General features: G+C 41.7%; 1 protein-coding gene across 1 annotated transcript; it reads right to left on the bottom strand.

The window, feature by feature from the left end:
- Nucleotides 1-2847: 2847 nt before the first annotated feature.
- On the bottom strand, nt 2848-10189 carry aadac (arylacetamide deacetylase). The gene is made up of 5 exons (XM_069668643.1): nt 9893-10189; nt 8449-8677; nt 7876-7945; nt 6728-6899; nt 2848-4960 (listed from the first exon to the last, which is right to left on the bottom strand). Exons 1-5 carry the CDS (start codon nt 10031-10033, stop codon nt 4337-4339), a joined length of 1236 nt encoding a protein of 411 aa, XP_069524744.1. The 5' UTR covers nt 10034-10189; the 3' UTR covers nt 2848-4336.
- Between the last annotated feature and the right edge of the window lie 4479 nt (nt 10190-14668).

Here is a 14668-nt window from a genome sequence, read left to right on the forward strand (position 1 = left end):
ATTGGATCTCCGCTGACGCGACTCTCTGTCTATATGGCTCTGGATACTTTGTTCGGGGAGTAGGCGGGGCTGCTTCTCCGCTGTCCTCACCTGCTTTCAAACACGTTGTCTTCGGCCTCATAAAGACAGTCCTTGTAACACATTGCCCAGAAAAGCGCACATTAACCTGATGCGGTCAGCCACATACGAGGTTTTGACCTCGTCTTGATCTCAATTTCTCATGCTCAATCACTGCTGACACAGCTATCAGTTTAGTAGCCTATGTAGTAATAACAGCCACAGTCACATTTGTAGTCTTAGTTTCGCCAAATTCATTTTGCCACCAGCAAACCCTGGCTCATTATTGACACAGCCCAGTCTCTTCAGAGCTTAGATACACGTTTGTTTGTGGGGTTTGATCAAGTAACACCCAAGATGCCAGATACCATACCATGTACAGTAGCTTTCTGACTGCACTCCACTTACATTTACACTTTCAATCAATATCAACACCTGTATTTATTAAAGTTTTCCTTTGTAATTGAAACTTGTACAGCTAATTCTGTGATTATTTCTTTAAGTTTTCCTCGGCACTCTCAATCCATTGTATCTGCAAAATGGGATGTTCTCCTTCTCATCTATAAAAAGTGCATTAGTTTTCACACACAGCAGACTATGATTCTGTAATCTTCCTGTAAATCAGTCAAGAACAGCAGTTTCAGGAGTTGATCTGTTTTCTTTGTTTTTTCGTGGCCGTAAGTGATCCCTCCTTGCTGAGTCATGAAGCTGTTTACATTTTGTCCTTTTGAACTGAGGCGTCAGCAGGATTTTAATTTTAATTTTGAGAAGGTTCTCTATTTCCCAAAGGTTTACTGTGCTATTTCCTGAGTAGCGTCAGCACTTTAAACCAAAATGGCACCTGGGTGACTGACACTTATGCAATAGAAGGGTTTTGATAAGCTGAAAGGTGTGCTTCTTAAGTTTTTCTTCTTGAGTAATAGCACAAATGTTAGTGTTGGCTAAGATGTTTACTTTGAGATGTTACACAGTCACTCCACTGTCCATATTACAACATTTCCTTCCTTTTTCTCCCTTTTGCTTCCATTTTCAAGGTTTGAAATACCAACACTAAATAATAATAACTGAATAAAAATCACCAACCAGATTACCCAGGACCTCACATTGAAAAAAATAATTATATCCCCACCTTTAACTGCTTTAAAAATGTTATTTCAGTATGGAAAACTTTGAGTCAAGCTCTTGTTTTAACACAAAAACGTGTTACCCTAAAGCATGCTTAAGTGCTGTTGTATTAAAACCCTATACTATATTGTAATACCATTCTCATCACTCAGGTCTCATAAAGACCTCTTTCATATTAGGCTGTCAGCGACCTTTGGTGCTTACTTACCAGAATCCCTATAAAAGTACACTTCATAGGCCTTCAATACAACTGACAGGATCAGGTGCTCTCTTTCAGTCATGACTAATCACACCATGCTTGATCCAATATTTCATTGACACTGGCATGTCTCCAGGAAAAAAGCGCAGGGAAAAAAACCCACAAGGCTGCAGTATTGGGCTTTGGTCTGTTTGTATGTGTTTAAAGTTTCACGAGAGAAGCCAGAGGGGAGATATTGAGACGGAGCCAGTGAGAAAAAGGTGCAGAAAAGTACATGTGAGGACACATAGAAAATCTGCAGCTCCATATGCCCAGTAACATAATATCCTAATGTAATAACGCTTTTAAGATTTTATTATATGTCCCTATAATCTTAGGAATATATTGAAATACAGCACTAGAGGCACATGGGACACATGGTCTTTATGCAGGTTATTTAAGGAAAGTTACTGTGTGTTGCTTGTAGCGTCTTAAAAATGCAGTTATTCTTAGCAACAAAAATGTTGTATGATGAAGAAAAATATGACTATTGTAATTGGCTATTAGCATATTTCAGAGATAAAAAAATAATAAAGGAAAACAAACCTACTTCGACTTGCTGTGGCTTCAAACTTGCAGTATTTTACAATGACACGATTCAATTTTAAGCCGTATGAAAAGGGCTGCAACAAACGTGAGAATCATGTTTACACAAAGGAAATATTTGCAGTAGCTTTGTGTGTATGCTTACTAACATTCCTGTGCATGAACACAGTATGTATTTGTACATACTGTATTTAGGTATAATCCATGCAAAACAACTATACATGAACAGTTTCCAGGATTCATCTGCCATAATCCATTTCACGTTACTGTTATTAGCCCTCCGTAGCACTGAAAGAATGTGTAAACAGTACCAGAAGAATAAATAAGTACATGCATACTTACAGTACACACCTGCACACGAGGCCAGCATAGTGTAGCACATAAATAGACCACTCTACACCCAGGAGGCGTGGAGTGTTTTGTTTATTGTGTCCTGATGAACGAGGCTGACCTATTTGAATCATCCTGTGTATAAATGGTTTGTTCGCACTCGTGCATCAGGCTCTTCTCTTTTCAGCTCGTTTTTATTTTTACAATCCTCTTGGATGGAACACGTGTAGGTGTGCTCAGTGGTCTGCAGTCTGTTTGCAGATCAACTGTACTCACGCTCGCGGCTTATGAACACTCAACAGATCCCATAGGGACTACCTTACCTAAGTGGCACCAAGTGGATTAAGTCTGAGTCAGTCTATACAATATCCTTCTCAGCATATCATCCTGTTTACGTTCCCTCAGTGTTATGTACTTTATTAACATTATGTAACATGTAACGTAAAGATCTATTCTAGTACGTGTTTCTCTCTGAACACAAAAAGTACAACTGATCAGGCGATAAAGGACAAGTCAATTTATTGTCAGATAAAATTAAATATGATGCAAATTATAATTTCTCAAGGAAGTTCAAAAAAACACATTTTGAAGTATTCATATTTACATTTGAGAATGTAGCAAAAATAAAAGCTGTAAAGCTGTCAGTTGTTGAAAAAATACATGGCGTCGTGTATTTTCTTTGTGAAAATAGTTTTAAAAAAAAACCAAAAAGTGGAACACACTGGAACAATGACATTCCTTAAAACAAAAACTAAGACTTTCAGTTTTCAGTTATGAGCTGTGATTCTTAATGTAAACAGTAAAGCTTAAAGAACCATGAGACACTAAAGAACAGAGACATTCAGAGTGAGGATTATATTTTGGTACCCTTTACTTCCCTGTTATCTTTTAGACAGCCACTTAGTGTGTTGATAAGTCAAAGGGTGATGACACCTACAGATAGAGAGATAAAATGAAGAGACAAGAGAATTGTTTCGAGCCGACTTATATTATCGCTGGGCCTCAGAGGAAATTATGCTCTATTTAATTTTGCTGCTCGAGCACAGGTTCAGGGACTACAAGTTGACTGAGGACTTAGAAACTGTGCTCTCTTACAGAGTTCTAATTACGCTATTGAAAGTTTTCCCCTGTCATTGCCCTATTCCTACATCACAACCACTTAAGCTCAATAGAAATGTGTTGACATGGTGTGAAGACTGTTTGGAGGTGTATTGTTACAACACTTATAAATGAAAATCTCTTTGGAATTTTCATCATTTGTAACACTGATGCTTTTCAACGGCATATACGGCGACGTCAAATATATAATTCTGAAAGAGTGTGGATAAGACTCGATGCATTAGGATTGAGGATACTGTAAGTGAAACCATACCAGCGAGAATCTGCCTCTGCTCAATGTGATGGGTTACACAACTAATGGCTATTCTTGTGAAAACATGTGATGCTGTATTTAACAGAAGATAATCTGTGGCGTAATGTCAGTTTTGGTTTTGCAAACAGTAAATACATGTTAGCTTTGGCCACAGTTGCGTGAAGGTTTTACTGCTCTGAAAATCATTTCTGACCTAGCAAAGACCTAAGCTGGATTCCTAAAACACCATGTGGGAAAGACAGTGGTCTTTTTGTGGTATGCTTTTCCTACTTGCAGTATTATATCGAGCTAATCTGCTAACAGGTCCTTCGGTGGGAAACAAGAATGAGCAGCTGCCACATCCAGAAAACAATTTTTGTAATATTTCACAGTTAGATCATCCCCTCAGGTTTGTGTAGTGTTGTGTTTTTAGGACAGAAAATCATAATGCTACCATTTGATTGTGACTGTGTTTTTACTCAAATCATCCTATGTATAATTATCTATCTAATGAATCTAAAGAAAGAGGAAGTTAAGACAATCTCTACATATTTACAGAAAAAAAAGCACATACAAAGACAAAGAAATAACAAATAGTTAAACGTTAGATGGGGGGAAATGTGCACATTACCAACTAATGGTGCATTGTTTGGAAAAACTGGAATGAATACTGATTGAGTCGAGAGTTTTTACAAGTTTTCTTTCAGCCATTTGATATAGTTGTCTGTCATGCGGCGTGCAATCAGGAAGTCGGTTGGCCACACGGTGAACATTAGCCCTCCGTGAAATCCTTTGTCGTAGTGTTCATGTGTCACCTCAACGCCAGCAGCACGGAGCCGCGTGACATACATGATCCCATCATCTCGAAGAACGTCATACTCACATGTCAGAATGTAGGCTTTTGGCAGAAAGTGTAAGTCCTTGTCTGGAACCAGCAGGGGCGACGCCCTCGGGTCAGCTAGAGATCGAGACGGTCCGTCCAGCCCGGCTGCCTCCCTGATTCCTTCTGCCACAGCAGGAGCGCTGTAGTTGTACTTGCCATGATATGTTTCTGGCAGGAAGGCGCTCCAGTTGACAAACTTCAGCAGGCTGGAGGACTCAGGGTTATTATGGGTGTTGGCCATCATAGCTCTGAAAAAGGCTTTGTCGCTGGTGAAGTACTCACTCCAGAAACGCACCATAAGGGTGCGCGGCAGAATGGGCATGTCCTGATTCTGCTGATAGGAAGGCGTGTTAAGATCCAGGGCCTGCAGCACAGGGTAGATAAGTGCCTGGGCCTTAAGCTGAACCTGCTGTCCAGGCTCTTTTTGTAACTGTGAGGAGAGACAGAGTCGTTAGCATGTACTGAAAGAGATTTTAAAAATAGATTTTTTTTATAAATTAAACATGAACTGGAGGTTTTAAAAAAATAAACCAGCATCATCTGACCAAACCAGTCATTGCTGATTACAGGAAGTACTAAATTAACCAGAGTTCTGTTTTTAGCTGTCTCTTCACCGTGCCGTTGAACATGTCTTTGGTCGAATCTAATCCAGGAACAATGGTGACGCACAGCAAGTCTGTTTCTATGAAGTCCTAAAACAAACTCAACCCACGGATTTAGTGGGAAAACTAAATTGGAAAGACAGTACAGCTGTGCACCAAAACAGAACTACTTTAAATGGTAAATGGACTGTACTGCTACAGCACTTTTTCTGGTCTTCAGACCACTCAAAGTGCTTTTACACTACGTGTGCAAATCTCCTCTCAATATCTATGCACATTCATACTCGACAGATATGCCATCAAGAGCAATTTGGGGTTGAGTGTCTTGCCCGAGGACACTTTGACATGTAGCAGTCAGGGAACGCACCTCGAACCTTCCGATTGAGAGACGACCGACTCTACGACTGAGCCACAGTCGCCCCGCCTTAACAAGCTCCTTAGCCAAAACGATCTAATCTTAACCATTGTTCTTCATTGGCTAACTTGGATTCGTTGTTGCTACAGCATTATCCCTTAAGGTTGGATCAGCCTCGTGACAATGCAAACTGGCTCCTGCCTTGAAGCAAACAGATCCTTAACTCAAAGCTTGACGTCAGACCCCTGGAATCTGGTATCATACCAGTGTTGCTTCCAGACATCTACTAATAAGGTATCCTGAGACCTGCTTTGTGCTCGTAGAGCTGAAAATAACGCACTTTATTATTGAAACAGCTACTCTCCATGGGGCAACACGATAAGTTCTCCACGGCCTTAAACAGTGATGTTGAATTGGCCAGTTCACCTCGCACTGAGCTGATGAGAAGCAGCATAACTGTCACATCTCTTCAACATCGACACCACTGCGTCTGCTGTAAACAAGGTCTAAAAAACTCAATTCCATTCTCAAGGCAATTATCTTCCCAACATCTATATGGTGCAGAATTCTTGACTACCTAGAGAAGCTGTACAGTAAAGCATAGTATAAGCTGGAAAGAAAAGTGCACCAGAGATGCAGCAGTGTTCTCGATGAATCAAACATCAGGATTGGCGCCAGCATCATTGAAAACCAGCCGAGATCGACAGGCCACTTACTACACATTCCTGGCACGCGGCAAAACCGCTCCTGCACTGACAACTAAACGCTCGCAGAGTCGAAGAAGCATTTCAAAGACGACATCAGGATCAACTTCAAAATTCCACATTGAACATCTCTGACTGGGAAGACCTTGCTTACGGCGGAATTTCATTAAGATGATCTCTGTCAGACTGCCAAAGTAAAGATGTAGAAGACTTGAGTCCCCATCAAAGAGGCTCTCCCACACTCCACTTCCACAAGCTTACATTGTTTTCTGCTGCTTATTTGTTGCATTTTTTAAGAAGTCACCATTCACTATCATGAACATCCCTAAAGTACATCTTTCAAACAGTTTGTTTCCTGTGGTTTTGACACGTCCTAGTTCCTATCACTTGCCTGGTCTATTTATTATAAGTGGATTTGTAACAGAGAACATTTCTTTAAATGAATGTTTTCTTCTGAGCTGTTTTTCACTTCTTTCTCCACATGTGAGCCAGAAAAAATAGAGCTGACACTCCAAAGAGAAAAATAGATTCAGTACCTGCTGAGAGACAGCAGCTGCCAGGTTCCCCCCAGCACTATCCCCAGACACAGCAATGCGTCCTGGGTCCACAGAGTACTGAACCAGCACCCCCTTCTGGAGAAAGTGCTTGACCACACGGTACACGTCCTCATAAGGGACGGGGAAGTGGTGAGCAGGGGCAAGGCGGTACCTGAAGAGCAGAAAGGTGGAGATTAAAGCTGGAGCGTACATGACCAAGAGCTTGAATTCCATGTGCATAGACAGCAATTTGAGCCAGGGGAAAAAGATAACAGGTTGCCAATTACAATGAAAAAGCTGTAAATTCAGGGCAAGAAGATTAACCATCTTATATCCTCACTATCTTATTTTTTAAATTACTTTAACAACTACAAACATTTCTCATTTAATCTGGCCATGTTTTAAAGATATCGATGCATAAAAATAAATAAAAAGCAACAGAAATCTGCTTTAAAAAAGAAAGAGTTGTTGTTTCGTAATATTTAAATCGATAAAACAATTGCTCAACTTTCTTTCCAGTATGTTGGTAACTCCAAATCTCCCGGCGTAAAAGCCAGTTGTTACACATGGCTGACTTTAAGATTGTGAAACCCATTACTCAGTGAACCCTTAACACATCGCAGACAGGAATTCGGATGAGCCAGAAAGACAATGCCCCCCCACTGATACAATCAAACCTCCTACTATCTGTCAACAAATGTAACCATGTCATACACACCCAATAAAAGTGTGACTTCATGTCTTTGTGCTGGTCATTCCTGTAACTGTTGATCTGTGCAGCTGACAAACTGTGAATATTGCATTAGAGGAGAGAGTATTGGAAGTAGATTTAGAGCCGGACGTGGCTACAAAAACACCGGCGAGTGGAGCTGTGAGAGGGGAAAGGCCTGGTGAGACCCGAATGAAAACCTGTTAGCTTCACTCTACTGCGTCCTCACTCTCACAGAGCCTGTGACTAATGAGGGAGGACAGGCACATGTGATGTCAGAGATTTGAGAGATGGAGAGAATGAGTAGGGGAAACAGTTTAACTTTGGGAATGCTAGCAAACTTGGAGCAAAATAGTGATATCCATGAATTAAACACAGCAGTGTCTGCAGTTTATTACAGCCGCTGTGTATAATTGGCTATAAAATAGGAAATACTTACTCAACAGAAAGAACCACTGCATCCAGCTCAGTCACCATAGTTCTGGCCAGGAGATCATACGGACTCATCCCTGCAGTGACAGAGATTTTAAAACACAATAATTAACATCCATCCATTCCTTACATTACATCATGTAACATGAAGGCGACAATGCAGCGAGCGGTACTTCCTGGACGTCCGTCGTTACTGTAATTCTTACAACGGTTCAACAGATTGCAAAAACAGCATGTGCTGTGTCAAACTGCATGTCACGTCTTTATGTTTTGGATTAGAAAGAGAAACCTCCCTCTGGGTTCCCACTGCTGCAGCAGACGGTGCGTTATTTCCTCAGGAAGCTGGGAAAGCTCGGTGGCTCGTGTTTGATAGTTTGTTATTTATTTATGGTCCTGTTGTAATATCCATCACAGGGAGTCTCGACAAAAGTGCTAAGTCATTCTTAATATCAATCCAAGAGTGGATTTTTTGTGATAGTAACACAAGTCATCATGAGACTAAATTACCCATCCATCCATCTTTCTATCCGCCCCTAAAAGTCAGACATAATTCTGAGGACAGGGCGACCCATCAACTTACGAGAACTCCCCAGACACCATCCCCCGCCGTGCAGGTATATGACGGCTCTCCTGAGCTCGCTGTCACCGTCCCGCTGCTTTGGCTGATACAGCACCACCTCCACTCCGTCGAACGTTTCCTCCGTCACCTTGACATGCTCGTCGGACACGGGCGCTACCTTTTCCAGCAGAGTAATGAAGTACATCACCCCCATGTAGTCCTTCAGCCCGAGCAATTCACTGAAGTCTGCCTGGAAAGGGAAACGGAGCGTGAGGTATTGGGAGAGACACATTACAGGATTTCTTGGGCATCATTCCCAAGCCATTAGTATTAGCTCTTGGCAATCTATGCCAATCTAACATAACTATAGCTTCTAATATTCAGTATAGAAAGAGCTAGCATGCTACATTTGTGGTCATATTACAGAGGCAGAGATGCAGACTATAAGGGAACATTGTCTGGTAAAAGGTCAATGGTGCCTTCAGGGTACTTGTTTTCGAGAATCCATGACTTAATATAACATTATAAAACCATGAATTGTGTCCTATGATGTCCGGTGAGGTAAGCATTCAGTGGCAGGCATGAGGTTCATCAGCTGATGCTGACGAGAACACTCTCATTAAAACACTCATCAAAAGCTTTACAGTACCTACAATCACGCACTCACGTCGGTCTGAAAAAGAACACTGAAGCGTTTTATCAGTCTGTGTTCCAAAGTAGGCTGAAGGTAAAATAGTAAAAGTATATAGCTAAAATAATTTCACTGGAATATAAGTCGTCTTCAGAGGCATGATCGGGTAAATCATTTAAGAGAAAGGCTGTATGATTGTTGGCACAGTTGTAGCATAATGACAATGAGGAACAGATTCCCAGACAAAAGAATACTGATCTCTCTACAGCACAATTTACTCTCAGTGTCATGTACTGTACACTGCGTATCATAAACTGCTGCCTCGAACAAACTACTGCAACACCTCTCTAGAGGTTGAATGGAGTGTGTAGCTTTTAATATTGACAAATAACAGCCACTAAACGCCGTTACACTAATGTTACAACTATGTATGCATGAGTTAGGTGATTTAAACCTATTAGCCATCATATTAGCCGCAGCACAATGGGCTACAGTAAAGCACAGGCTAAGGGTCATTAATAGGGTCTATTATTAGAACAGGTGAGCAGGACTAAAACAATACATGGATTAGCATCTGACATAATCTGGTGTAACAAGCATGTATATCCACATCAGCAAAATGGATGTTTACACCCTGAAGGAACAAACTAAAGCAGGAAATGTTTTTTAATTTGGTCTCATAAATTGAGAAATTTCTAAATCATGTATTAAAGTGACAGAGAAAAGGCTTCATTCATCCACAGTGCTAGATATTCAGTAAGGACTTATTTGTAAAGTAATGATTAATACCAGCAGGTCTAATGTGAAGTGGGATATATAGTGTATTTTACTTACCAGGTGGCTGAGACTCCTGAAGAAAGAGTTGGTCAGCATGAGTTTCCATCTCTCCTCTATCTCCTCAGGAATGGGCTCGTAAATATAGTAAGCGGTAAAAGAGCAGACAGCCACAAATAAAATGATGCTTCCCAACCTCATTTTACAGCGTGCGTCCCCAGAAACTGACTGCAGGGTGCAAACACAAACAAGGCTCGTGAGCCGCGCTTGTTAACGAGGAGCTCCGGCGCGCGACAAAGCTCGGAATAAATTTTGGATCCAGTCCAGCTAAATATGACAGCACGTGTTTTGTGTCATTTGGTGGTTATCGGCGTGCATGTTCGGTGCTTTCTCGTCGCTGCTCGTGTGCGTTCCGTAATGCATGTCCGTCCCGCGAAGCCGGAGAATTAATTTAAGTGTCAGTGATATGGAGACAGGAGCGCGCGCGCCGTGTACTCACGAGGCAGAACCGTCCCACCTTGGCCCGCGCTGCAAATTCCTCAGGTGCCTCCTGAGCGTGGCCACACAGCTCACGTAGGACGTGCGACCAAACTTTGTGCCAAGACGCAACCATGACTTATGAAATAATGGATATTACACTCAACTTTACAAACCGCCATTACCATTTGTTTCTACGTAAGATGCATTTTAAGATGTTCCGCGCGTGATTCTCGTTCTCTATGTCGCTTTGAAACGAGAACCCCCCGTGTAGATGTAGCCAATGCATTAAGTGCCTCTATAGTTGCATTGCAGCCTAAGCTAATTTTACTATTGGTGACAGAGTGAGATGAGATGCCTGCTTTCCTGGCAGGACTCGCTGTCAAAGCAATATGACTCTCTGATGCACTCACGTTTTAAAGGGAGCCTGCACGAGGAGCTGAATTACAGCCGCAGGGGTCTGAGAAAGACGTTGTAACTTAAGGGGAAGTTGTTTATCCCACTAGTACATTACTCATTACGCTTGTTTTCAAGACAGATTTATGTTCATGTCTTCACAGGAGGTAAGACACCTTATAACATGACATCTGCGTGGGGAGATACAGGTCCACACAGGTTTAAGTCTTTCAGGCAACAGTCCTACAGAGTTATCAGTGTTAAAGTAGGAAGGGAAATGCTTTTTAGCACGTTGTCTTCTCATTGGAAACATTGAGTATCCAGTCATTAAGTATTCAGAGATTTACTTTGGTGCAGATTACATATCTGGTTACACTAAAGAAAAATGCTGTTGCTCTTATAGAGAGGAGGTTTTGTACAGGCTTCATCTCACAAACCTGAACCACATGCCTCCACGTGACAGCGCTGACCTCTGTGTTATGATCTTTTCAAACTTTCTCTAAGTCAAACTGGAGTTTGTAATTGGCCGGTGTTTAGGGGCTGGCAAGTGTCTCCTTTCATCAGCCATCAAACTCTATTGAGATGCAGTCTGCAGAAGCCGGAGTGTGACGGAGGCTCGGTGAGAGCCTCTGTGAGACTGATCGCTGTTGAGTGGTAGAATGTTAAATTTGTTCTCAGAATACAAAATCACACTTCACACACTCCAGGATTCTCCCTGGAATTCCCTCCCTCCTTCTACCATCCAACCACGGGCCTCCACTCGGCTTCTAAGGGAGACCACCTCAGCTGGCTTTAAATCTTTCATGGAGCTCTCTTCACTCGGCCCGTCTTGTCAGTGGGGAGGACGGGTGTCAGAGGGTGCGTGGGCGTGGATGTTGTCTTCATCTACCTAGAGCCATGCTGTGAAGTGCTCTTCCACGTGGCCCCCCCAGCACCCTGCTGCGTGTTGGGGTAGCGAAATGAATAAGTCTGAAGACTTATTCACTTCGAGTACTGAAGTGTGAATGTGTGTGAATACATGTGAATGTGTGTTCATGCGTTTTAAGTGTGTGTGCTAGCCCGTGTAAGCCCACGTTCATGTGAGTGTGTGTGTGCGCATAAAGAAGGGTCACGTTTCATTCCTTTGTGCGTGCGCATTCTTGAGTTCAAAACATCTACAGGGGCAAATCAAATTCTTATAATTAAAAGGAACTCAATCCAGACCTCCACTGCCGATGATGATGAATGTGAGCAGCAAATGATCCCCTGCTGAGGCAAAGACGATGAGCTGCATGGAAAGAGGCATCTGTGGATTTCACAGTTCAGACTGAGCATAAGGAACACAGGAAATAGGTTTTAATGCATCGCTAACGTCAGTTTATAGATGTAGGAAATTTACATTATGAGTAGTACAGAAATGTGAAAGCTACCTCTTGAACGTGACATTTTGTAGGTGTTTAAAGCACATACGTTGGCCGGCTGCCTTTGCATGCCAAACTCTTCAGGAACAATGTGTTTGAATCTCTATGCTCTCCCTTTAGGCCTTATGCAAGCTGTTAGCGCTGGCTTCATTCCTGTCAGATGAGAAAAAACACAGCTTTCGTGGACATGTGTGGATACATGTGCCCTTGTACGCATTTCGTTTTAATCCAAATTCACAAGATTGTCCCAGCCCTGAGAAAAAAGGCACTCCAAAGTATACATATACATATAAACAGCTACATGTAACCCTCTATGCTAAACTCACTCCCTGTGATCTCAGAGTTGTTTGAAGAGGGAACATTTGTCCTCCCTATCTGAGTTTCTTTGAAACTTTATCATGGTCCTCCTACAACAGAACAGTGATGATGAAAAGCAATAAAGCAGGCCTGAGTCAAGGGCAGAGGCTTTTTAATTCACACAGTATGCTGGTGCAGACAGAAACGGTGCCAGGGATTGTGATTGGGGAGCCATGGGGCTGCATTGTTAATAGCAGGGGCTAAAAAACAAATGTACGCAGCAACGACCACAGACAAACACGATCCAAATTCTAGTCAACACTAAAAGCTTCTGTTAATTTACAAAGTACTTAAGCTCTGAGCAATGACTGTGGCACTTCAATACTTTATGGTAAAGCTGATTCATCTTATGTTACTTTGGAAAAAGAAATACTGAACTACGGCTAGCTAACAGCTGCGTACCAGCTCTAGCTAACGTTAGCCTGATGCACACAGCACATAACAGAAGTAGCTTACAGCTAAGGATGCTAACTTACAGTTTTAATGCAGCTCAGTCTTCTTTGACATCCTCCTCGTCATCAACGTCCTCCATCCTGGCTAAAACAATGTTTTCACCACGTTAGCTTAAATTAGCGGTCAGTAATTTCCACTTTTGTCAGGGGGCTTGAGACCCTGAAACCAAAACCTTGCTGCGCCCAGAAAGTCGATGAATGTAAATGAAAAAGGGAAATGTTTGGCCTCCCGACTTTGACCTCGTCAAAAAGAAATTGAAGAGTGTTGATGATGAAGAGTTAAAACAGTAAAAAGGCTTAAAATACAACGTCCTGTTAAAAAGGAGATGTTAAGTGTTGCAACACAACTATATTGTCTTCCTTTACAATGTTCAAGGCTTTGCTCCATGATTGATCAATACTAGGCCACCATTATTTTCACAGCTATCATTGAAAGTTCAATATTAACTCTGTTTAGCAAACAGCCAAGACCTGCGTGCCATCGACGAACAGATCCTTGACACATTTTTAAAGATATCAATTATCTGGCATCAGCATTACTGTGACTTTCTTGTGATAAGACAAACATTTAAACTACAAAATAAAGTCGGATTTCACTGTTAAAATCTCTTTAAAAATACATTTACCCACCCAATTAGCAATGCGTGAGCATAGAAAGTGGCCAGAGTGGATACTACAATAAAGGTTGAAAGATCTGTCTTGACAGTCCATACGATAAATTATAAACTACAGAGATGTCCGACATAAATTAATTCCATGTTCTGTACTATTAAGAAAGCTTCAATTCCAGTATTTGCCAGATTATGGAGCGTACATTACAGAGACAGAATTGTAAATGTTCCTCTTCTACGTCATCTACAGATGACTGTACGCTCTCATTTGCTCGCCATGTATCGTATTCATTTACATTAATCCTGAGTGGGTTTTACCGGGTAGCCCCACTGGCTTTTATTTCAAGATTCAGGCCAGAAACAGAGCCACAACCTGTCTGTGTGTAAATACGAGCCTGGCAGGCTGCCTGGTGCTGTTGGTTCATCCTGCTGTCACTTGTCCAACCAAAATAATTGCGATGATGCGTTTCGACTCAATGTTCTCATGACCGTTTGTTTCCCACAGTTCTGGTTCTTCTGTTTTTTGTCGGTTTGGGGATTTTTTTGGTCGGACTGCAATGCTGACTAACAATCTACTAAGGTAATGTGCTTAGTTATAAAAAGGAACATGATAAACGGCATAAAAGTGAGTTCCAAGGAAGCAGCAATTACCATCACTCAGCATGGAGAGAACCATTTGTACCAAGTCTGGAAGTAATAATCATTTTAATTGATTACACACAATATGTTAACACTAAACAGGTTTTTCCATTCAGTGACTCAGCCGTTTTCCCAGACAGTGTTTCACCACAAGAAACAATGAAGTTGTATTATATAGCATTGTGTTATCATGGTGTGAGCTACTGCATCCACAGAATGGGATTTCTGATGACTAACTTGTTTATCCCAGCAGCACCCTGATACATAGTTTTCACTCATGGGCCAACACTTACAAAATGCATTGCTCATCTTTCCATGTAACTGACTGCCAAACCCGTGTTTGTACAAGTAACCTGCTGGAATTTAGGACAGTGTTTGGCAAAGGAATATAAGAGGACATTTAATCAGCTATCGACCTGTTAGAGGTGCTGATTCCAAGTGAATAACGAAGTGTTAGTCACATGGGCAGCTCTTTCTGTCAGAGGCAGTAAAAAGCAGAGCTGC

The sequence above is a fragment of the Semicossyphus pulcher genome, unplaced genomic scaffold (assembly GCF_022749685.1).
Source record: "Semicossyphus pulcher isolate SPU_LCO1_2020_fin unplaced genomic scaffold, fSemPul1.0.p SCAF_19, whole genome shotgun sequence".
Lineage (NCBI taxonomy): Eukaryota > Metazoa > Chordata > Actinopteri > Labriformes > Labridae > Semicossyphus > Semicossyphus pulcher.